Below are 25,872 nucleotides of genomic sequence, written 5' to 3'. Positions count from 1 at the left end.
CATATTTTCAAACTATGACCAAGCTAAATTAACATGTAAATTTTTGTATTTCAAATGAAGCATAAGAAAGTTAAACAAAGAATGCTTCATATCTTCTGATTTAACTATTTTTCCGAAGATGTGGGCACTAAGAAAGTACCTCATATTTTTTTGCTTTACATAAAAAAATCTTCCAGTTCCCAAGATACTCATCAAGCACTAAAAGTAGTCCCCGTTTGGTTAAGTATCACTGTATGTATCTACCTACACACAAACAAATAATGCCTCTCCTTTATGGAGTTTATGCACTGAGATTACAGTAGCAATGTAATCTTTCCTACTATGGTTATTAAAAAAATCCCTATATACTAAACTTTATTATAAATGAGAAACATTATTATTATGAAATCTACAAATTCAAGACTGACTTGTTCATTGTAATTGATAGAAATCCAAGTCCAAACTAGTGAAATTCCTAAATCAAAGTGTTTAAGTTATTTCAAAAAATGTTTATATAAAATTTCAAATGAGTTATTTTATGTGAGATTCTAAGGCATCTACTTTAAGTCTCAACTGTGATGGGTTATTTTAAAACTAGAAGCATTCTTTCTCCCTGCATAGAATTATCAACATACCGAAGTTAATTAAAAGAAAAAAATCTGCTTCAAGAAGCATATCCAAGAACAGTTTACAAAGAATGATACAATGATAAATTTATCTCCATATCTATCTATTATAACAAGACTTTTTTTGTTTCAAAACTGTACAATAGTTATTAAAAATAAAAACTACCTAGGGCTTCCCTGGTGGCACAGTGGTTGAGAGTCCATCTGCTGATGCAGAGGACACGGGTTCGTGCCCCGGTCCGGGAAGATCCCACATGCCGCGGAGCGGCTGGGCCCGTGAACCATGGCCGCTGAGCCTGCACGTCCAGAGCCTGTGCTCCGCAATGGGAGAGGCCACAACAGTGAAAGGCCCACGTACCGCAAAAAAATAAATAAATAAAAAATAAAAAAATAAAAACTACTTAATCTTTTACTTGAGGGAAGGTAAAAGATTTGTGGTGAGCTTTTAAGTTTTGTGGCTCTTCCTCAGAGTAACAGTTAGTCTTCACCTGTTCGTTCCTGTTCCTACAAAATCAATATTGCAATTAACTCTGTCAGATAAAGGACACTAAATTTCCAAATCAGCATCCAAGATATGTAACCTTTGAGCACCTATGAGGATAAACAGCGCCTTTTTATTCTCCCTCAGGTTCCAAAGCTTCTGTTTAATGGGGGACAGAATATTTATTCATTCAGATCGTGCAGACCCAGTAGTGTGGTTTCTAGCACTAAGAAAACTCTACCATGACAAAGGAATTTTGATATGCAGTTATTTTCTATTAATTATTTGGTAAATCCATTTTTCACAGACACTAAATAGGTAAAAATCAGCTCATGTCAAATAATCAAAATTCTGAATTGGTTATGTGTGTAAATAAATAAGATTTTAGGATAATTCCAAACGCTTATTAGAGCCAGTTTCTTTAACACCAACTGCTTCAATAAATTAAAAAGTAGCAAAATCAACTATATCTTTCCACTCTGTTTAAGAAAAGTCTAATAACAAAACGGAACATGGAGAGTGCGATAACTAAATATTCAAATTCGGAATAACAAAGAGTAAACAATAACATAAAATGATAAAATTAAGATAATGTAAAGAGTCTCATTAAGACAAAAAAGGTAATTACTGTAGTGACTTAAAAAAAAGAGAAAAGACAGCATACCTTGTCATCTCCAGGGCAACGATATAAATTCTGGAAAGTGCTAATGATGTTATTACTAAATCTGGGTGCGAACACATCCTTTTCTTGACCAAACTGATGTCGAGATTGTCGTACAATAGAGTCAATAACATAAAGTCCAGGTACCTTGTATTCTGGTTTACACTGAAGAAAAAAAGAAGAGTGGGAAGGGAAGCAAATGAGAAGGTTAAAATTCTTGATATACAAATGCCACCATAAATCCTGTACAAACACAAAAACACCGCTCCTGCTGAGGGGATGAACGTTCGAGGTTGACTATTCCACACCGTCTGTCTCTGGAATGGCATTGGAAAGAATCTACTCTGGCTACTCTACATACTCAGTTAAACTGCCAATCACCTAAGTTCTGAAATAGCGCTGAGCAACCGGCTTGAACAATAAAAAACAAAAGGTAAGGTACTGTTATAATAAAAGAAAATTGTTTAATGATTTTGAAAAGCCAAATAAAAGGAAGCAGCAAATTCAGGAAAGAAAAGCACTGGTAAAAGCATTGCCAACATGCCTTAGACTTCGTCTGAAACATATAGGGAAAGGATTTCTGTACTAATGAAGGAACAAATCAGATGACAAATTGTAACACTCCAAACACAATGAACCCAAAGTTTCAAAACTTTTCTCAAATACCACACCTATACAAAAGACAAGACACTACCATTATGAGTCTAGGAATGTATCCTATGAAAACATTCTTTAGCTACTCCACTGACAATGTTTCTCAACCTTATCCATTACCCAATGTGAAGAATATGAAAGTCTCCTACTTTCCTGAGCACAAGGAAGAATCCTTTCACTATCAAGCTCACTGCTTCGATTTCTTCCATATCCAGAAGCATAAGAACACCTGCCTCCCAAACATATACTGATTAAAATGAAATTATGGCTGCAAAAAGCAGGTTCAAATTCTGGGTGTAATTAGGTAAGTATTTCACCCAAAGTAATTTCATAGAAATCATATATGGACTAAATCAAAATTGCATTCTTGAAAAACTTCCTGGAAACCCAAGGACCAGTGGGTAAAGGATCCTCAATCCACCTCCAACACATACATACATGTTTCTAAACAGAATTTTCAGTCAAGACAATGAGTGATTTCATTCTGCAAAAAGACAAGATGATTCTTCATTTGTTCCTTCAAATCCCTTTTAAGAACCTTCTCTTTAAGGTCATTATTAAGAAAATGGGGGGCTTCCCTGGTGGTGCAGTGGTTGAGAGACCGCCTGCCGATGCAGGGGACACGGGTTCGTGCCCCGGTCCGGGAAGATCCCACGTGCCGCCGAGCGGCTGGGCCCGTGAGCCATGGCCGCTGAGCCTGCGCGTCCGGAGCCTGTGCTCCGCAACGGGAGAGGCCACAGCAGTGAGAGGCCCGCGTACCACAAAAAAAAAAAAAAAAAAATCACTTTAAAAGAAAATGAAGAGACCTTTAGCACCAATTCACAAATATCTACTGCAAGGTTCTGGCTGTTTAGTACTTGAAACATTTAATAAAAGGGCAGTAATGCTGGTGATTGGACATTAAAGTTTTAGGTTTAACCTACCAAAAAGGTTCAAAACTGTCTGCTCAGGCTTCCCTGGTGGTGCAGTGGTTGAGAGTCTGCCTGCCGATGCAGGGGACATGGGTTGGTGCCCCGGTCTGGGAGGGTCCCACATGCTGCGGAGCGGCTGGGCCCGTGAGCCATGGCCACTAAGCCTGCGTGTCCGGAGCCTGTGCTCCGCAACGGGAGAGGCCACAGCAGTGAGAGGCCCGCGTACCGCAAAACAAAAAACAAAACAAAAAAAACCCTGTCTGCTCTGTTGAAAGTTACTGTTTTAAAAGTCTGAAATAGTTTTTTTTCCCTCATGTTCCCCCCAAATCTAGCATATCTGTCCCTCAGTTCATATATCTGGCCAAGGTTATTTTCCTTTGACTACCATACATTCAAAGAAATATTCACCTAGCCAGGCAAATAATACATCCAGTAAAAAAAAAAAGAAAATTTTTTTGATTTAATGAAAAGCAAGACAACTCTGTTAAAAATCATCTATTTCCCAATGCCATAAACACAGATAAAATAATCTGATATATAATCTATTACTTTATAGAAATGATTATCTTGAGACTAAGGCTAAATAAAACTTATAAGTTGCTGGTAAGAGTTATTAAAATTAATACTGAATGGTAAGTAATAAAAGCGATTAATGTAGTGAGTTTTGTTTAAACAAATACACCTTTTTCTTTGATTTTTAGTAAAAACTCGATTATAAACTCACAATACATAAGAATCATGAGTACATAACGCAATAAATGGGTCTTCCTCACCTACTGTGAAGATTCCAAAGCTTCAAAAACGTTAGCAGTTTTAGTATTAAGCTATAAAGATAATTCTTCTTCCACGATATCTTTAGAAACACTATATTAACATGTTATGGTACAGAATTTCCTTCACTGACAGACTAGGCATTTTTATGTGTCTGCCACATAAAATGGCCAAAAAAAATTATGTACGATTTAAATGTTGTAGAAGTTTTAAAATTACAACATTTGGTAAACTTGGCTAAGTCACCAACTAGAAACTTGAGAGGAGAATTAAGACCAAAAAATCTGAAATGTTTTCCATCTCTTTTTCAAGTTCTAGCAGTACTGAAAACACAAGAATTCCTAAGACTCCAATGTCATGAGGTATTTTTTACACTTTGAATAACAATTGTGGCTGTACTTACAAAGCACTAAATGATACTGACAGTAGCATGTAAGAAAAGAGGGCTGTCTCAGGAAACAGTTCTACTTAATACCAAACGAATTCTCACAGTGAACAGTGCATGCTTCCAACAGAAGGAGAGGAAAAGGAACCATTCTGAGACAGCCAGAGCATTCACTTCTTCACAAGGTCTTCTCTCAGGAGAATCTTTTTAACCAGAGCCTAACTTGCCAAGGTTATCAGAGCCTAACTAACCCACACTTAGGGAAACAGAACCTGCATTTCAACAAGATCTCTAGGTAATTCCTGTGCACAAAAATAGTTTAAGAAGCACTGTTTAGACATTGAACCTTTTAAAAAAGATTTTTAAAAGCTTTAGAACAGTGAAATTTTCCAATCACCAACATTTGTATTTTCTAGTTGGATTTACCTAAAACACAGCATATGTGTTATTTTACCCCATGCCTTAAGCTTCAATTCACGAGTTGTTCACCTCAAAATATGTTTTACCAATACTTTAAGTTTTGAGAGAACAAGACTTTAAGAGAAAAAAAGCTGAACCACATAAAGGTTAACTGATTTATTCAAGATTATCTAGCTAGTTTAGTGACACAGTAATATCACTTTGATTCATGCTCCAGTCAACTATTTTCGTTCAAGAAACACACTGCAACCTTGCCAAGTCCTTAATGCCATGTACCTCTGGATCCTCAAACTGGTTCTGCTTACATCTAGGTATGAACAATGGGCAGAATACAAAACCTAAATTCCATTACAGATTTACTACAGCACAAGTTTACAAGTTATAAAAGTTATGTACTGCTGCCAAAAAAACGTGGCACAAATAGGGCACTGATCACAAAGGGGCAAAGAAATATAATCTAGTCACCTCAGGCCCTGGTTACAAAAAAAATTACTAAGTGTATGCCAAACAGCTGTTTGCAACTTCATCTCCCTCTGCCTACCCTGGAAAATGGAACTTCAGGTCTATATAATAAGATGTAGGATGTGTAATGCCCTAATGGATGAGACAAAATGAATCAGCAGAAGGAAAGTGGCTGGTATTTTTACTACATTTTACTACATCTTATCTAAAAGGAAGACTGCTCTCTAAGCATTCAGCTTCAAATAAAAGGGAGAATTTCTTTAAAGGCTATAAAAAATAATGAATCTATAATTTCATTAAAAATCAATCATATTGGGGGGCTTCCCTGGTGGCACAGTGGTTAAGAATCCGCCTGCCAATGCAGGGGACATGAGTTCAAGCCCTAGCCCGGGAAGATCCCATATGCCGCGGGGCAACTAAGCCCGTGTGCCACAACTACTGGGCTTGCACTCCACAGCCCACGAACCACAATTACTGAGCCTGTATGCCTAGAGCCCGTGCTCTGCAACAAGAGAAGCCACCGCAATGAGAAGCCTGTGCACCGCAACGAAGACTAGCCCCCGCTCGCCGCAACTAGAGAAAGCCCACGCACAGCAACAAAGAACCAACGCAGCCCAAAAATTAATTAATTAATTAATTAGAAAATATCAATCATATTGAAACATTTTCTTCAAGGGACGGATGCTCAGTATGGCAATGCAAATTAACAAAAACATCTATCTGAAAGCTTTTGTTTTTAGAATTATCCAAAAAGCACTTTCATTTTATTACTTAATCAGATATTAAAACAAATGGAATCACTTTTGAACGGTCCATCAAAACAATTTAAACAATTTAAAAGAGAAGAGTGCAGGCCATTAATCTATAGTTACAGAACATTTAGCATATATATAGAAAATTATATACTTACTTTCTGAATGAATTTCTCAACACTCTGTACCACATGTTTATAGAACTAAAAGAAAAAAAAGAAATGTGGTTTTAAATGTTTGATTAGAACTTTCCTGCTAAACGTACGGTTTAACATAGCTTCAAAGGTCTATCAAAGCAATGAATTTTAATCATGAATTTTGATTAAATTCATGATTAAACTAGCTATGATTAGTAAAGGGATTCTTCAAGTAGGTATATGATCAGTATATCCAAAGTGTGTTACGTTAACACAGATGCAAAAGAATTCTATTACAGTCTTTAAGAAAGCAAACTTTCACAAATAGTTAGGTTGACAGCAAAATACTGGTGGTAAGACACTGGTAGATGTACATTCTTCCTACCTGGAAAAAAAGTAAAGATCTCCTTTAGTATCGTTTTATTGGCTAAATTAGGTTAGTACTAGAAAAATCAAGTAACTGAAAATAAAGAGCATTAATAAATGTGTGCAAGGGAGATGTTTTCAACTTCATTATCTTCTTCTGCTTCTCCTGGAAAATGGAACTGCAAGTATATATAACAAAACACAGAGAAGTATAATGTTCTAAAGGATCAGCCAAAATGAATCAGCAGGAAGAGAAGTGAGCACACACATTAAAAATTAGAAATGGGCTTCTATCAATTATGCGAAAACTTACATTTAAGTTTTATGAAACAACATTATGAATAAACGTGAAAATAAATAAGATGAAAATTACAGGTTAAACAAAAATTATCTGGAATTTGTACCTAATTTAATTTTAATAGCTCAATGGCAACTGCACAATCAGCACATTTCTGTTTAAAAAAAACTATCCTGAATTGTACTTCTATTTATATTTCTGATCCCATGCATTATGCTCTTAAGGGACATCCCCTTAGACTGAAGAGACACAAGAACTTTCAACTGAACTGCAGCAAGAAATCCAACATTTATAAAGTCAAAAACAAAAGAAAACTGGGACTTCCTTGGTGGTGCAGTGGTTAAGACTCCACGCTCCCAATGCAGGGGGCCCAGGTTTGATGCCTGGTCAGGGAACTAGATCCCCTGTGCATGCTGCAACTAAGAGTTCACATGCTGCAACTAAGACCTGGCACAACCAACCAACCAACCAACCAACTAACTAACTAACTAACTAAATGTATATAAAAAGGCGTATTTAAAAAAAATAAAGGAAAATCTCATTATTCATATTCACCAAATCAAAATCTACAATAAAAGTTTCCTTACTACAAAGTAACAGTTTATGCTACAGTTTAAGTTACTCAAGTTAAAAAAAAAGCCAAACAACTACTTAAAAGTTATTAGGCACTTTATAAGTAACTAAACATTTAAAATCAATATATAAAATAGTAATTACACACTGAGTGGTTTTTATTAAATAATAATTTTTCTGGAAGACATCTTGGCACTGCTTCTTGCTTCTAGTTACTTCATGTACTATATGTAATTCAGAGTAAAACAACTTACTGTTAATTCAAAGATTCTCAACTCACATAGGCCTTCTTCCACAATAGGTTATCAGAGGTTTTGTTGACAGTGGTGTGCAATGTTAACAAGCACCCAGAAAAATAATCATGTCTCTAAACATTGATAGAAAGCCAATGACTTACCTTAATATGAAACACAATATCATCTAAATCTGAGTTAAAAGGCAGTTCAAATATCAACTTACATATGTATCAAATGCAGTTTAAATTAATACAGTACTGCAAAACAGTTGGTCTGAAGTCTTAAAAAATGTCAATGTAATGAAAAAGAAAACAAAAACAAAACAAAGCAAAAAGGCTGGGCGACAGGATAAATAAATGACAGGATCTCGACTGGATCCTGAAAATGTAAAGTTAATACTGAGACAACTGGTAAATGAAAGTGTAGATTATATATTAGATAATAATATTATATCAAAGTGAAATATGTGTATTTGGTTACCTAGGAAATCTCTTTGCTTTAGGACACTGAAATACAAGTATTTAGGGACTACGTGCTATTCTGAATGAACACTGAAATGAACTCTCAAATGATTCAGCCAAAAAAACGTGGAAATGTGTATGTAGGTGCTTCAGTGTGTATGCGTGTGTGTGTGTGTACGCACACGCGCGTGTATAGAAATAAACCAAATGTAGCAAGATATTAACACCTGGTGAATCTAAGACGCTATGTGTTGCTCATTATATTATGCAACATGTTTGTTTTTTCAAAATTAAAAACATTAAGACAGTACCAATAAATCAAAATAGTACAGTATAACATGTTTAGACTCTTAATTGAGAGAAAATCAAAACCTAGCTGTTTTTATTCTGACTGTTGCAAATTACTTCTCTTAGACCCTTCCAACGTCTAAAAAATGGAAATAATGTTAATACCTATTCCTTAAAGAGTCTTCTAATTAAAAAGTATTCTGTTCAACAAAAGGTTATATTAAATGCATCAATTATTAATTTTCACAGAATAAAAATGATTATAATATACACGTTTGCATACTCTCAGGATCATGACCATAAAAATCAGATCACAATGAAGAAGAGTATAAAGCAAGCAGAAGAGACTAACATTCTATATTGAGTCTGTCAGATAAACTGAAAAATCACTTCTTTGAAGAATTCTCTATCTTAAGTGTGTTTACTGATCACTGTTCTTATCCCCTCTTTGATATTCTGCACATAAATACAGGGATTTGAACTGTAATACTGTCAGATATTAATTATAAGTTTGAAAACTAAGTTTGGGGCATTAGAACACTGCAAAATCAACTACCTAAATTTTCTCCTAGTAGTGATTCTCTGTAAAGAAGAATTTGTTAAATCTAACAGATAATGCTATTAGTCAAAGACAATTTATTCAGGGAATTCCCTGGTGGTCCAGTGGTTAGGACTAGGCGCTTTCACTGCCGGGGCCTGGGTTTGATCCCCGACCGAGGAACTAAAATCCCGTAAGCAGCGAAGTGTGGCCAAAAACAAACAAAAAAACAAAAAAGACGACTTATTTAAACAATGGTGCTTCTGGTTATGAGCTAATGCTCAGAGCAGGAAAACATATCACCAAATATCTATAGGTTAATACCTACTTAATTAAAAATAAGCACTCACTCATTCTCAATTTTAACAACCCTACTAGAGCAGGGAGTCTTAGCTTTGAGGACAAGAACATTTTGGAGAGATGTCTATGGTCGAGCTTCATAAGGTCCCTAAAACCAAGAAATTTTATGCAAAATTCTGTATATATGTGTATTTCTCTAGAGATGACCCAACCTTTTCCTGAGATTTTCAGAAGTATCCATAAGTCAAAACCACTGTTATCAGAACAATGGCTAAATACCTGTGGCCTCTTCCCACAGTTTAAATGTCCTATGTACAATGAAGCCTAATTATTTTCCATAATGGCCCATTTTAAAATCTATAATACAATCAATAAGAAAAAGAATACATTAACTTTTTTAAAGAAACCTTTTCTTAACTCGTATTTCAAGATTCTGTAAAGTCAGTGTGACAAATAACAATGTTAAACACATTCTCCACAATGTGGCTACATCTAAAATCTTACCTAAGAAAAATAAGGGAAAATGATTGCTTCCAAGTTTATGGGAGAATATTTATCAAGATATTAAGTGTTTATCTCTAGGTGAGAGAGTTTGCAGGTGACAGATTTTCATTTTTGTGTTTTTTCCCTTGAACATGTACTAACTCTGAAAAGAGGAAGACAACATATAATCTATAAAAATCATCCCTCCTCCAAAATATTAGTGTAGTATTTCCTTTGAAAAACATAAGAATAAAAGGTGTTACTCACCTTAATAGCTTTGATGGCTGCTTTAGTAATTTGGGTCATTTTCGCTTTAGAAATGGGTGGCTTGTAGTCATTCAGGGAATACAACTGATGAAAAAGAAGAACAAATTTTAAACACAGCAAAACTGGTCTCTAAGCAATTACATGAAATTACCAACCATTTCTATTTTTATATCCTTAGTGAAATTAAAGTGCTGCTTTTCTTTTAAAAATCAAGTTCAACATTGTTAGCCATCAAGCAAATACACATCAAAACCACAATGAGATTATCACTTTACACTTACTTGCTTATAATCAAAAAGACAAGTGTTATCAAGGACGTAGAGAAACGAACCCTTATCCACATTACTAATGGGAATGTAAAATGGTGCAGCAGCTTTAGAAGACATTTCGGCAGTTTTTCAAAAAATGAAAAATAATATGTAATATGACCCAGCAATTCCACTCCCAGGGATATACCCAACAGAGGTGAAAATATACGTTCCCATAAAAACTTGTACACAAACGGTCACTGCAGCATTATTCATAACAAATTCACTTAAAAAGTGGAAACCACCTAAATGTCCATCAAGTGAGGAATGGATAAACAAAATTTCTTCTACCCGTTCAATGAAATGTTAGCCATGAAAATGGAAGGAAGTACTGACACATGCTACAACACGGATGAACCTTGAAAACATGCTCAGTTTAAAAAGCCATATTTAAAACATGTTACAGAATTGCATTTATATGAAACGTCCAGAAAAGGCAAATCTACTGGTGACTGTCTAGAGCTGGGGGAGCTGGGGAGAAATGAGGAGTGGTAACTAATGAGTAAAGCATGTTTTTTAGGTGACAAAAATATTCTAAAATTGACTGTGGTGATGACTACACAACCATACTAAAAACCAGTGAATTATACACTTTCAATTGGTTAATTGCGTGGTATGTGAATTATACCTCAATATAATTGTTTTTAGAAGTCAAGAGATCTAATATTTAGCAATAATCCCACCCCTCCACCCCAAATTTTTGTTGTAAGATTTCTCATATACGCAAAGGATAATAATACTGCTTAGAGAGAAAAAGGATGAAGACAAGGTGGGGGAATTAGGCAAAAGACAAATAACTAAGCTTAAATAAATACTGATGAAAACTGGTACTAAATGATGCTGGGAATTTAACTACAATGCTGTAAGGTATTAACTAGAAGCCTGGAAACTAAGCTTTGGCCCTCAGAACATCACAAAAACAACTTAAACAGACTTGCAAAGCAACTCAAAACAACACTGGTTGGCTAAACAACTAGGGAGTCCTCTACAGCAGGGCTCCCCAACCCCCGGGGCGGGACTGCAGTGGCCCACGGCCTGTCAGGAACCGGGCCGTACAGCAGGAGGCAAGCGGGGGGTGGGGGTGGGGGTGGGGGTGGGGGGTGGTGGTGAGTGAGCGAAGCTCCATCTGCTGCTCCCCGTCACTCCTGTTCCCGCCTGAACCATCCATCCCGGACCCCCAACCCCGTCCATGGAAAAACTGTCTTCCACGAAACCGGTCCCTGGTGCCAAAAAGGCTGGGGGCTGCTGCTCTATAGCCTTTGCTCCAGCAGCCCTTATAACCTATTCATCATTGAATTCTATTGATTTTCACCCAGTTTCCTCCATGTGTGCCTCTTCTTCCTCCAACCACCACCATGACCACAGTCCAAATTACCTTCATCTCGCACACTGAGATGGCATGTCTATCTTTTCAAACACTAATCTGATCAGGTGACTGATACTCACCCGCTTCCTCTACCACCCTAAAAAGTTCAATCACTTCCCACTCTTTGGAGATACACAAAAATCTACACATACAAGGCCCTTGCCTGCTCTAATTCCTGTCTACCTTTCCAGTCTCATCTCACACCATGCTCCTCTCCCCAGCTCTCCGCCCTAGGCACAATGGTCTTTTTTCAGCTCCCTGCCACAGAGCCTTTAAAGATGGGCTTGTTTCCTCTATTTGGAATAGAACTAGGGCCTCCCTGCAAACTCATTTACCTTAGTTAAAGCATCACCTAATGAGGAAAGCCTTCCCTACAGCTCCCCAACCAGAGCTATACCACCTTTTTTTTTTTTTTTTTCGGTACGCGGGCCTCTCAATGTTGTGGCCTCTCCCGTTGCAGAGCACAGGCTCCGGACGCGCAGGCTCAGCGGCCATGGCTCACGGGCCCAGCCGCTCCGCGGCATGTGGGATCTTCCCGGACCGGGGCACGAACCCGTGTCCCCTGCATCGGCAGGCGGACTCTCAACCACTGCGCCACCAGGGAAGCCCCTACACCACCTTTTATACCCTCATTGTACTGTCACTCACTTTTGAAGCATTCATCACAGAATTTGACCCTTACTTGCATGATTATTTAACTAATATTTGATTTTTAAAAGGACTGTCCCAAAGGGTGACGAAGACTGATGTCCTTCAGACAAAGGATATAAGTTCCTTTAATGCAGTCTAAGCAATAAGATGTTAACTGAACACCAAGAGCTGTCCAAACTGAAATCAACCCTGGGAGAAGTATAAACCTCTTTCCCTTTAAGTTCCCACAGAAGTGTCCACTTGATGATACTGCCCAACCGGGGTTAAGATTCCATCAGATGAATGGATAAAGAAGATGTGGCACATATATACAATGGAATATTACTCAGCCATAAAAAGAAATGAAATTGAGCTATTTGTAATGAGGTGGATGGACCTAGAGTCTGTCATACAGAGTGAAGTAAGTCAGAAAGAGAAAGACAAATACTGTATGCTGAAACATATATATGGAATTTAAGGGAAAAAAATGTCATGAAGAACATAGGGGTAAGACAGGAATAAAGACACAGATCTACTAGAGAATGGACTTGAGGATACGGGGAGGGGGAAGGGTAAGCTGTGACAAAGCGAAAGAGCGGCATGGACATATATACACTACCAAACGTAAGGTAGATAGCTAGTGGGAAGCAGCCGCATAGCACAGGGAGATCAGCTTGGTGCTTTGTGACCGCCTGGAGGGGTGGGATAGGGAGGGTGGGAGGGAGACGCAAAAGGGAGGGGATATGGGAACATATGTATATGTATAACTGATTAAATTTGTTAAAAAAAAAAAAAGATCCCATCAGATCCTTTAAGAAGCTACCTCTGTCAAACTCACAGGGAATTTTAATATACTCATGGCCTCAATTCCTACCTGTTTTAGAAAATCTACTGTATGCCAATCACCTCACTAGGTGCAAAATAACATCAACACAGTGTTTTCAGCAAGCTGTGTAAAGCAAAGGTCAACTTCCCAGAAGTTCTTAGCAGGCCCAGACTGCAGCCCATCTGAGATCCAGACCTGCCCTCTCCTACTAAAGAATAAGCTCTAAGAAGAGAAACTCGGCCTTTCTTGCTTAGATTTTTTTTTTCCCCTTTGTCCAAACTGTATCCTCAGTGTCTGGCAGAGAATAAGAATTTGTTGAGAATAAGAATTTGTTAAGAATAAATTAAAATGAACAAATACATATAAGACACAGCATTGTACAAGCTTTGCACAGGAAGACCTGGATTTTTTTTTTTTTTTTTTTTTTGCAGTTCACGGGCCTCTCACTGTGTGGCCTCTCCCGTTGCAGAGCACAGGCTCTGGACGCGCAGGCTCAGCAGCCATGGCTCACGGGCCCAGCCGCTCCGCGGCATGTGGGATCTTCCCGGACCGGGGCACGAACCCACGTCCCCTGCATCGGCAGGCGGACTCTCAACCACTGCGCCACCAGGGAAGCCCAAGACCTGGATTTTAATTCCAACTATGTTACCTTATTACAAAGTTGCTAAACCTCTGAACCTTAGTTTTCTCCTTTAGAAAACAGAAGCAATACTCATTTCACAGAAACATTGCATATAAAGCTTTTAGAACACACTTAAGTCACTCAACAGGGTTAGCCATTATTAAATTAAAATCCTTCTCTTTGGAGGCATTCTCCATTTAAATGAATAATATTAAAGTATGCATCAAACATTTATTCATTCAGGTACCTGAAGGTACATTCCATAGTAATTTATATGACTGGGGCAATGAAGAGGCACCAGGGTCTTCCTATAGTTGACAATACATTACTTCTTTCATTTTGTGTGGTAAAGCCCTAAGGTTTCAGTCAAGCACTGGTCCATATTGTAGCAGATCAAAAGCTTTCCTCTCTTTCTTCCTTCCTTTTTTTTGGGGGAGGGGGGAGGTTGGGAGAATGAGGTAGAAAAATATAACTTAGACTTGTAAAACATTTCAACAGCATGAAAAGTCAGCTCTTATCAGAGACCCTCTTTATTTTTAAAAATTTATTTATTTACTTTTATTTATTTGGCTATGTCAGGTCTTAGTTGCGGCACTAGGGGTCTTCACTGCAGCATGCAGGATCTTTCGTTATGGCGTGCAGGCTCCAGATCGCGGGGGCTCAGCAGCTGCAGTGCATGGATTTAGCTGCCCCTCGGCATGTGGAATCTTAGTTCCCTGATCAGGGCTTGAACCCGTGTCCCCTGCATTGGAACGTGGATTCTTACCCACTGCACTACCAGGGAAGTCTGAGAGACCCTCTTTTTTTTTTTTTTTTTTTTTTTTTTTCTTTTTGCGGTATGCGGGCCTCTCACTGCTGTGGCCTCTCCCGTTGCGGAGCACAGGCTCCGGACGCGCAGGCCCAGCGGCCATGGCTCACGGGCCCAGCCGCTCCGCGGCATATGGGATCCTCCCAGACCGGGGCACGAACCCGTATCCCCTGCATCGGCAGGCGGACTCTCAACCACTGCGCCACCAGGGAGGCCCGAGACCCTCTTTTTAATACTGCAGAAACTTAAGGTATTACTTAGAAAAATACTAAGCAATTAAGTACTTTTCAAAGGCCCACTGAATATATGTGCTTCCAGCTAACAATTTATCTAGATTCTCTAAAATCTCATTTCTTTATTAAATCTGACAGCCAGAAAAGAGGCATAGATCACTTCATCTAATTCTTCACAGAATACCTTTACTAAAGTTTAGTGAAGTCCCAGTCCTGATGTGTCCTTCCTTTGGCTACTCAAGACTTAGGGATTCAAAGGAAAGATACTAAACAACAGCCCGGGCTTTCAGTCTAACTCATTCATTCTTTTGTTTTTCAACTCCTTTCAGTTACACTGCAGAGTGCTCTTTCAACCAGTAACATCTAAATTTTCTATTCTATCACTTGTAGGTACCACATGAAATGCACATTTTTAGATGTGAAAACAACTTCTTCAAATCAAATCAGTTTCCAATGACTTCAATGAAGGTTTGTGAAATCTTTAACCTAAATGGAGATTTCTCAGTGGCTGCTGGCTACTCCCCCCCAAAACTCATTTCTAGTAAAGAGTTTTTAAGTTGTCCATTATTGATTAGGCCAGAGGTCAGCACAGTAAATATTTTAGGCTTTGGAGCCTACACAGTTGCTATCGCACAACAGACATATTTCATTTCACCGTGCTTTGCAGACGGCGTATTTTTAGCACACTGAAGGTTGTGGCAACCCTGTGTCAGTGAAGGAGGCAGGGTGATAGACCTCTTGCACCAAACAGTCAAGTTGTGAATACAAAGGAAAAGGTCTTGAAGGAAATTAAAAGCGCTATTCCAGTGAATACGTGAATGATGAGCCAGCAAAGCAGCCTTACTGCTGATATGGAGAAAGTTTTAGTGGCCTGGATAGAAGATTAAACCAGACACCACATTCCCTTAAGCCAAAGCGAAATCCAGAGCCAGTCCCTAAGTCTCTTCAGTTCTCTGAAGGCTGAGAGAGGAGAGGAAGCTGCAGAAGAAAAGTGTGAAGCTAGCAGAGGTGATTCATGAGATTTAAGGAAAGATGTCATCTTCTCCATAACATCAAAGTGCAAGGAGAAGCACCAAGTGCTGATGGAGAAGCAGCAGCAAGTTCTCCAGAAGATCTAGCTCAGACCATTAATGAAAGTGGCTAAACTAAACAACAGATTTTCAATGTAGACAAAATAGCCTTATGTTGGAAAAAGATGCAATGTAGGACTTTCTAGCTAGAGAGGAGAAGTCAATGCCTGGTTTCAAAGTTTCAAAGGACAGGCTGACTCTCATGCAGCTGGTGACTAGCTGAAGCCAATGCTCATTTACCATTGTGGAAATCCTACCGCCTTGAAGAATTATGCTCAATCTACTATGCCTGGGCTCTCTAAATGGAGTAACAAAACCTGGAGGACAGCACATCTATTTACAAGATGGCATACTGAATATTTTAAGCTCACTGTTGAGACCTACTGCTCAGAAAAAAAAAAAAAAATTCCTTTCAAAATATTACTGCTCACTGACAATGCACCTGGTCACCCCAGAGCTCTGATGGAGATGTACAATGAGATTAATGTTCTCATGCCTGCTAACACAACATCCATTCTGCAGCCCATGGATCAAGGTGTCATTTCAGCTTTCAAGTCTTATTAAGAAATATATTTCGTAAGGCTATAGCTGCAATAAAGAGTGCTTCTTCTGATGGATCCGGGCAAAGTAAATTGAAAACCTTCTGGAAAGGATTCACCATTCTTGATGCCATTGAGAAATTCATGATTCATGGGAAAGGGTCAAAATATCAACGTTAACAGGAGTTTGGAAGAAGCTGATTCCAACCCTCACGGTTGACTTCGAGGGGTTCAAGACTTCACTGAGGAAGTAACTGCAGATGTGGTAGAAATAGCAAGAGAAGTAGAATTAGAAGTGGAGCCTGAAGATGTGACTGAATTGCTGCAATCTCATGATAAAATTTTAAAGGATGAGGAGTTGCTTCTTATGCATGAGCAAAGAAAGTGGTTTCTTGAGACAGAATTCTATCCTGGTGAAGATGCTGTGAAGACTGCTGAAATGACCACAAAGGATACAGAATAGTACATAAACGTGGTTGATAAGGCAGGATTTTGGAGGACTGACTCCAATTTGAAAGTTCTACTATGGAAAAATGCTTTTAAACAGCACTGCATTCTACAGAGAAATTGTTTGTAAAAGGAAGGATCAATCCATGCAGCAAAAACTTCACTGTTGTCTTAAGGAATTACCATGGCCATCCCAAACTTCAGCACCACCACCCTGATCAGTCAGCAGCCATCAACAGTGAGGCAAGACCCTCCACCAGCAAAAAGATTACAAGTCGTCAAAGGCTCAGATGATGGTATTTTTTAGCAGTAAGTTTTAAAAACAAAGGTATGTATATTATTTATAGACTGAATGCTACTGCACACTAGTATAGTGTAAATATAACTTTAATATGTACTGGGAAAGCAAAAATTCATGTGACTCGCTTTATTGCAAAATTTGCTTTATTGTGGTGGTCTAGAACTAAACCCGAAACATCTGAGGTATGCCTGTACTCAGCACTACCCCTGGGTAAAGAAAGCAGCCACAAACAATTCGTATATGAATGGGCAGGGTGTGTTCCAACATAACATTTTTACAAAACCAGGTCAACCGGATATTGGGCAACTTTATTTCTCAATCCTACAAACATGCAACTTTGTTTACTTGTTTGTTTTTGGGTAAACACGACACTCTCACATCCTGCAAAGTGTATTCAGGCCTTTCCTCATCTATGCACTGAATAAGGCTCATTACCCAAGTTAATAAAATGTTGTACTTCATGCTTGTTATTCCAAGCAAACTCTTCACTTCAAAACTTTTAATGCCTTTCCCAATTTGAGCAATATTAAATGAATTCTACCATGACCCTGGAAGAGTGCAACAAAAAAACCTGTGACCTGACAAACCCAAGAGAACCATTAAATTGGGGTAAAATCTTGCTCATTTACAGATTAATCTTATGCCTTCAAGGTTGATTCTATGTCCAATACGAATTAACCTTAAGTGTGAACCTAAAATATTAATCAATCCAATTCATTTTTTTTTTTTTTTTTTTTTTTTTGCAGTACGCGGGCCTCTCACTGTTGTGGCCTCTCCCATTGCGGAGCACAGGCTCCGGACGCGCAGGCTCAGCGGCCATGGCTCACGGGCCCAGCCGCTCCACGGCATGTGGGATCTTCCCGGACTGGAGCACGAACCCGTGTCCCCTGCATCGGCAGGCGGACTCTCAACCACTGCGCCACCAGGGAAGCCCCCAATTCATTTTTCTCTACAATGGTCCTTCAGGGCCTTGAGAGTACTAGAGTTAGGATCCTTCAAATGTAAGAAATCAAGACAATCACAAAAGTTCCTGGATCCAACACAATCTTGGTACTTTCAATTCAAGATAGCATGCTGACCACCTTTTCCTTTTCTTCTTATTGGCAGGACAAAAAAGGAATAGTTTTTTAAAGGTATTTAAAACTCACAATAAAATGTAGAATGGGAATGGGCACAGAATAAGCAGACAAGAAAATTTCCAGAAAATGGAAACGTGATAAGAGGACTGGTTAACTGATGAAACAAAGAGAAAACCACAAGCCCCAAAACACACAGATACAGCCAAAGAGGGAAATAATTTGCCCTGCAAAAATCCAGTCTCACCATTCAAAATCAAGGTATTCAGGGCTTCCGTGGTGGTGCAGTGGTTGACAGTCCGCCTGTCGATGCAGGGGACACGGGTTCGTGCCCCAGTCCAGGAAGATCCCACATGCCGCGGAGCGGCTGGGCCCGTGAGCCGTGACCGCTGAGCCTGCGCATCCGGAGCCTGTGCTCCGCAGCGGGAGAGGCCACAACAGTGAGACGCCCGCGTACCGCACAAAAAAAAAAAAAAATTCAAGGTATTCAGAGGGCAAGACCAGCACAAGTGAACTAATGCCTCACCTACCGTTGTAAAATGTCACTGTCTAAAACTGACCATTAAAGAAACACATATAAAATTATTGCTTAGTGATATGAAGGTTATCATCAGAAGTGTTATGAATTAAAACAGTTCTTTTTTGAGATCCAGCATAGGTTGAGAAGAAAGAGCTTCCAATACAATCTCTTCTGTACTTAAGAAGAAACTACATGCATATGTTATTCTGAAAAATGTAACAATTATATTTTAATACAATCTTGTTTTAACTCCACTCGCCAACCCTGGCCTTCTACAGTATCTCTCCCCCAAAGTTCATATGTTGAAGTCCCAATCCCTAACGTGACTGTGCAGTGACCACTGAACAATCAGGAGTTAGGGGTGATGACCCTCCACATAGTCAAAAATCCACATATAACTTATAGCCAGCCCTCCATATCTACGGTTCTGTATCCGTGGATTCAACCAACCACGGGTTGTTTAGTACTGTAGTATTTACCATTGAAAAAATTCCACATATAAGTGAACCCTCACAGTTCAAACCCATGTTGTTCAAGGGTCAACTGTATTTGAAAATAGGGCCTTTATGGAGGTATTGTATTTAAGGTTAAATGAGGTCATAAGAGTGAAGGCCTTATCCAATAAAATTACTGTCCTTCTAAGAAGAGACGCCAGAGAACTAGCTCCCTCTCACAGCCATGTGAAGACACACATAAGAAGGCTACAAGGCAACTAGGACCTGAGGGTGGCTGCTAGGAACTCCGAAAGACACCCAACCCATAGCCAGCAAATAAAATGGAGACCTCAGTCCTACAACGGCAAGGAACTGTATTAAGCCAACAATTTGAATGAGCTGGGCAGAGGATCACAAATTTCAAATGAGAGCACAGCCTGCCTGGCTGACGCCTTGACTTCAGCCTAGTGAGCCCATCAGCAGAGGACCCACCTCACCAGTGCCTGATCCTGACCCACAGAAATTGTGAAATAAGTACATGGTGCTTAAGCCGCAAGCTAAGTTTGTGGCAATGTGTTACACAGAAACAGAAAATGAATAAAGTAGAAGAAAGCTGTGAACGATTTATCTTAGTTTTCTAACTTGACTGTATAGATTTTTCTACTTTTCATAAATATTTTTGAAAAAAACATTTTTATAATTCAAAGTATTCAACAGAAATTAAAATTTCAAAATAAAACAGTTCTCTGTCTTTTCCTAACTTTAAAAATAGAAATTCAGTATTTTGCACATAGGAATAAAAAGTAAATAAGAGGACTTCCCTGGTGGTGCAGTGATAAAGAATCCACCTGCCAATGCAGGGGACACGGGTTTGAGCCCTGGTCCAGGAAGATCCCACGTGCCACGGAGCAACTAAGCCTGTACGCCACAACTGCTGAGCCTGTGCTCTAGAGCCCGTGAGCCACAGAAGCTGGGCCCACGTGCTGCAGCAAGAGAAGCCACAGCAATGAGAAGCCCGCGCACCACAACAAAGAGTAGCCCCCGCTGGCTGCAACTAGAGAAAGCCCTCGTGCAACAACGAAAACCCAACACAGCAAAATAAATAAATAAATAAATTTATATTTTAAAAAAAGTAAGAGACTTGTTTCACTGATAGTCATTTTAAAGAGCATAATATTCACCAACTTTAATACCTGAGAACCAATACACCTCATTACAAATTTTACCTCAACAGCTCAAAAATAGGTATTCTAGTATTCTATATCCAAAATTTCTCACTCCCTAACATGAGTTCTCCTTTCTTTACATAGCACAATCCTCCATATTACTTTTGGTTTGGAATACAATATAAACTATCTGATAATACGAGCATGTAACAAAGTGACATATAAAATCAGACTCACAGGACATGACAAAATGTGACCAGAGAATGTTAACATTAGACTAACAGTAGTAGATCCAACATTAAGAAAAACAGTAGTAGATCCAACATTAAGGAAAGCACATTCTAAAAGAATAATGTGACCAATATCGACATTTTCCTAAGGTTTTTTTTTTTTTTTTTTGCGGTATGCGGGCCTCTCACTGTTGTGGCCTCTCCCGTTGCGGAGCACAGGCTCCGGACGCACAGGCTCAGCGGCCATGGCTCACGGGCCCAGCCACTCCGCGGCATGTGGGATCTTCCCGGACCGGGGGCATGAACCCGTGTCCCCTGCGTCGGCAGGTGGACTCTCAACCACTGCGCCACCAGGGAAGCCCTTCTAAGGTTTCTAAAGTAAATTTCTTCGTAAAAAGTATTTGAAACAAAGCTCTTTATAAACTTGGGTTAACTTCTACTGAACTAGCAATATTCTTGAGCAATCAGAATGTTTAAAGAGCAAAGGCTAAATAAAAGATACATCACAGATATTCTGTGAGGACCACCAGATCAGGCTTTTAACAAAGGCAGAACTCCCAATTTTACACTAAATATTGTGCCAGCCACTCCGCGGTTTCAGGACAAAGTTTCAAATGCATCTTTGGGGGGGGGCATAAATAATTGCAAACACCAAAGCACAAAACCTGAAATGTTACATAATACCTAAAAACCAGTGAGAGAACATAAAAAATAATCACCTTAAAAAAAATCTTATAACTTTTTTCTGATTATAAAAATATTTTACTATGGAAAAACTGGAAAATGCCAAAAAAAAGCATGAAGACGGCAGAAAATGCAAATCATCTATAATCCAACAATTCATCACTCACTCCAAATATACTCAATTAGTACGAGGCACTATGGATCCAATAGAACAGGTAGACAGTCTCTATTCTCATGGAACTAATAGGCTGCTTTTGGCGATGGACAACATTCTAATAAATAGAAACACTTTGCAGAGTACAGTTAAGCACATAATGAAGGTAATAATGTGATATGGTGAAGAGCATGCAAAATTGTATATCTTTTTCAGAATCTTAAATCTAGAATCCCTTTGTTTTTTTTAAAAGGACGGCAGCTTCTCTAATTTTTCTGTTTTTAATTTATTCATTTTATTTTTGGCTATGTTGGGTCTTCGTTGGTGCCCATGGGTTTTCTCTAGTTGTGGCAAGCAGGGGCTACTGTCCTTGTGGTGCATGGGCTTCTCATTGCGGTGGCTTCTCCTGTTGCAGAGCACGGGCTCTAGGCGTGCGGGCCTCACTAGTTGTGGCACGTGGGCTCAGTAGTTGTGGCTCCAGGCTTAGTTACTGCGCGGCATGTGGGATCTTCCCAGGCCAAGGCTCAAACCCGTGTCCCCTGCATTGGCAGGCGGACTCTTAACCACTGCGCCACCAGAGAAGCCCCAGAATCCCTTTTTAAAAAATGTAAGATATTATAGAAGGAAATGATGCCTATTTTTTTTAAATTATAAATCTGAGTTATGCAAACATCTGTCCAGTAAGATCAAATCTATATACCAAGCTTTGGCGAGGGGTGGGTTAGAGATCCTCTAATTAAAAAAAAAAAAACACAAAATGAAAAACAAAAAGCCAGAATTTGATATATATAAAGGTGCTAACAAGATTATTATGACAAATACAAATGTTTATGTCGTTCATAAATTATCTTTTGCTATGGGCTATAAGCAGTTTCACATAAATAATTAACCTTTTATATTATTAAGCAGAATATGCCATTTCTCAGGCATGGCAGACATCTAAGGTTAATATTACAGTTTTAAATACTGTCAAAAAGGAAGCTATTTTAGAATCTAAGTTATAGCTTAAAACTGTTAGTAACAAAGAAAAACTATCATCTCTCCCTCCCAAAATATTACCATTTAAAGAACTAAATTTAGGCCACAAGAACTTATTTGCATGGTCCTTTAATCCAACATCCAAATTTATACAACCTTCCCAAGTCCCTAGAAAAGGCGGGTTAAAAAACACTCTTAAAAAAGGTACATAGGAGTTACAGTCAGCCAAGATGGAGTAAGCAACTGTAGCCTCCCTCTCTCACACTGACTACAAGTAAACCCTACTGACTACATATAAAAAACGACTACCTGAGGACTCTGTAAAAGGGAACACCAAGCCCACTGGAGTCAAACTTGAATAATGACCAGTTACAGCAGGGCGGAGAGCTGTGTGTGGATGTTAAGGTAAAAAATTTCGCAGTGTTTTGTGTTCCTCTGTTATTTCCAGGCTTTTATCCCAGAGCCCACATTATTAAATGGTGCAGCCAATACCAGAATTAAAAACACAACACTAGGGGAAACCCCCTTCATCTAGTCAGAAGACTAGGTAAAAGGAATCGTCCACACTACTGGGGAAGCAGGGGTGAGGGAAAAAACAACTCCTCCCCCTTTTCTTCCCAGGCCCTGCTAAAGGTTAAAGGACAGCCACTGTTGCCACCCCAGCACCAAACACGCCAAGAGAAAAGCCATCTCCAGACAGGAAAAGGGCCCCTACTATCCAAAAATACCATTTTCTTCTCTCTCTTGCCACTTCACTCTGAAGGTTAAACCTGGAGAGAAACCTGACTTTTTGGCCAGAGAACAAGGAAAAGGATGCCCTGGGATCTGGAGAGAGTATGGGAAGCCCAGAGAGAGAGAGAGAGGAGCCCAACGTAAGTCCTGGGCTTGTCCTAAAATTGTGTCTGTGTGAAACAGACCCAAAGAAGCCCAGCAGAGGCTTTGAGAACTAATATCTAGGTAAACCATTACCCAATACCTAGACAACTGAGTGGAACATATGCTGGGCACACCTAAACAGCAAAAGAAATGCTTTGAAAACTGAACTGACACTGGAACCACCCAAAAAGGCAAGACAGAACTTGCATCCTGAACCAAACCAAGTTGAATACCTGCTAAACAAAAACAACATTCTTCAGAGGACTTTAATAAAACACTACAATACAATATTGAAAATGTCTAGCATACAAGCCAAACTTACTTGACATACCAAAACACACACACACACACACACACACTCACTCACTCTCTCTCTCTCTCTCTCTCTCTCTCTCTCACTGTCCTGGAAAATCTGTCCACACTGATCAAGGGAAAAAATAATCAACAGATGCCAACCCCAAAATGACGCTGATGTTGGAATTATCAGTCAAGGACTTTAAAGAAATTATAATCATTCTAAATAAGGGAAAGGAGAAAACTCTTGAAATAAATGCAAAGACAGAAGTTTTCAGCACAGAATGAGAAACTACAAAAAAGAACCAAATGGAAATTTTAGAACTGAAAACTACAGTGTCTGGAAGAAAAAGACAGTATGGCACTATATATAAGAGCTATAAAATTTCACCAGTGACTTTACACATTTTAAGAAGCAAAAGGCGGGCTTCCCTGGTGGCGCAGTGGTTGAGAATCTGCCTGCCAATGCAGGGGACACGGGTTCGAGCCCTGGTTGGGAAGATCTCACATGCCGCGGAGCAACTAGCCCTGTGAGCCACAATTGCTGAGCCTGCGCGTCTGGAGCCTGTGCTCTGCAACAAGAGAGGCCGCGATAGTGAGAAGCCCGCACACCGCGATGAGGCGTGGCCCCCACTTTCTGCAACTGGAGAAAGCCCTCACGCAGAAACGAAGAGCCAACACAGCCATAAATAAATAAATAAATAAAATTTAAAAAAAAAGAAGCAGAAGGCCATAATCATGATTATTTTTACATCAACATTTTATATGGCAGTTAAAAAAAATGTCCAGGGAGAGAGATTTAGTATGGTATACTAAGAGATAGAAACCTGATATACACATTATTAATGCAGAAATATGGAAATGTCTAATGTTACATGACAAATAGAAAATATCTGCAATAACTGCAACTTCATAAATATACGAATTAAATGCAAAAACTTCCTTGCACATATTAGTTATTCAAACATAAACTGATTTAACTTTGATAAATTAGCTTACTAGGTTCCAAAGATAATCAGGTAACCAAATACAGCTAGAAAAATAAATCTATCCAGCTTCTTCATATCTAAATTCACCTGAATGCAACAGATCTATTGTGCTCAAAGGAGCAGAACGCCAAAGCCAGAGTGATGAGATACATTTCTTTACTCCCATCCCCCCCCAAACTTTACTTTTAATAATCTCTGCAACCCTGTATCTATAATCCTATGCCAATATTCATGGAAATAAAGAACTATTTCAAAGGAGCAGAATGTCTCATTCTGAAATAATCTCAATATAACTTGTAATTGACGTACAACAATCACCCTTGTGTACTTACTTTCAAATTTACTTTGAGAGTTAATCATAAGCACTCACGCAATAATCTTACTCAGATCAATCAAGTTTTATTTTCAAGGTAAAACCAACTAAAAACAAAACAAAACCAACTAAAAACAAATAGAACAAAAAGAACTGGGAAATACAAAGCCAAACTGAAGTGATTAACAGGTCAAAGCTAGTCGGTGACTTAAATCAAACCAACATCCACTGATTAGCTACTGTAGATATGCACAATACATTAAGCCCTTCAGGGGATAAAACCTAACATAAAGACCTTCACCTTCAACTATCTAACAATCTACAGAAGTGGAAGGGGAGGGTCCTAGACACATCATTACTCTAATATAGCAGATTCTCCACATTGTGAGATTTACCACTGTCAGCTGTGACAATTCACTAATGATACCAAAGGTCTCTAAAATGTAATCACAGGTAATTTTTGGGAGATACTAATCCGAAGTGTGTATATTAAAAAGCTGGTGTATGGGGAAACAATTTACTTAACCATTAGTGACTGAGCATCTTTTTCTTCCCACACGTTCCCATACGCATTTAACAAAGGAATAACATACCAAACTAGTATTTAAAAATGGGGGATCCATGAGGACCTTAAGACTTTGCCTCATGAAAACAAGAACACGGGGCATAATTTAGTGCCAAAATAAAAAATGCTACTGGGGAAGGTATTCAGACAAATGAAATGTAGTTAGAAACCACAAATAAAAGGTTTAATAAAGAAAGTGGAAGTGAAATGGACTGACTGGAAAAAGAGAGCATTCCTGTTACAGCTGTGATTCTGCTTCTGCACTATTTACATATACAGCATACTCATCAATAAATCTCTTGCCAAGCAGTAATTTTCACAAAGGATTGGAGAAGCGGCTATTTCCTAATGGGAATGCATTAATATCTCAACAGACTGCTGTGCTTTCCTACTG

The 25,872-nt window shown here is 38.9% G+C and overlaps 1 protein-coding gene across 1 annotated transcript in view; it reads right to left on the bottom strand.

Annotated features, from left to right (window-relative positions):
* SCAF8 (SR-related CTD associated factor 8) overlaps nt 1–25,872 on the bottom strand; it is an 80,792-nt gene that overhangs the window by 36,835 nt on the left and 18,085 nt on the right. Inside the window, 3 exon segments of the mRNA XM_081251343.1 lie at nt 1,751–1,912; nt 6,261–6,305; nt 10,050–10,133. Coding sequence (XP_081107469.1) covers nt 1,751–1,912; nt 6,261–6,305; nt 10,050–10,133 — 291 coding nt within the window.

Source organism: Mesoplodon bidens, assembly GCF_964165515.1.
Source record: "Mesoplodon bidens genome assembly, chromosome: 12".
NCBI lineage: Eukaryota > Metazoa > Chordata > Mammalia > Artiodactyla > Ziphiidae > Mesoplodon > Mesoplodon bidens.
The sequence above is the reverse complement of the archived record's forward strand: the minus strand, read 5'-3'. Positions and strand labels throughout refer to the sequence as shown.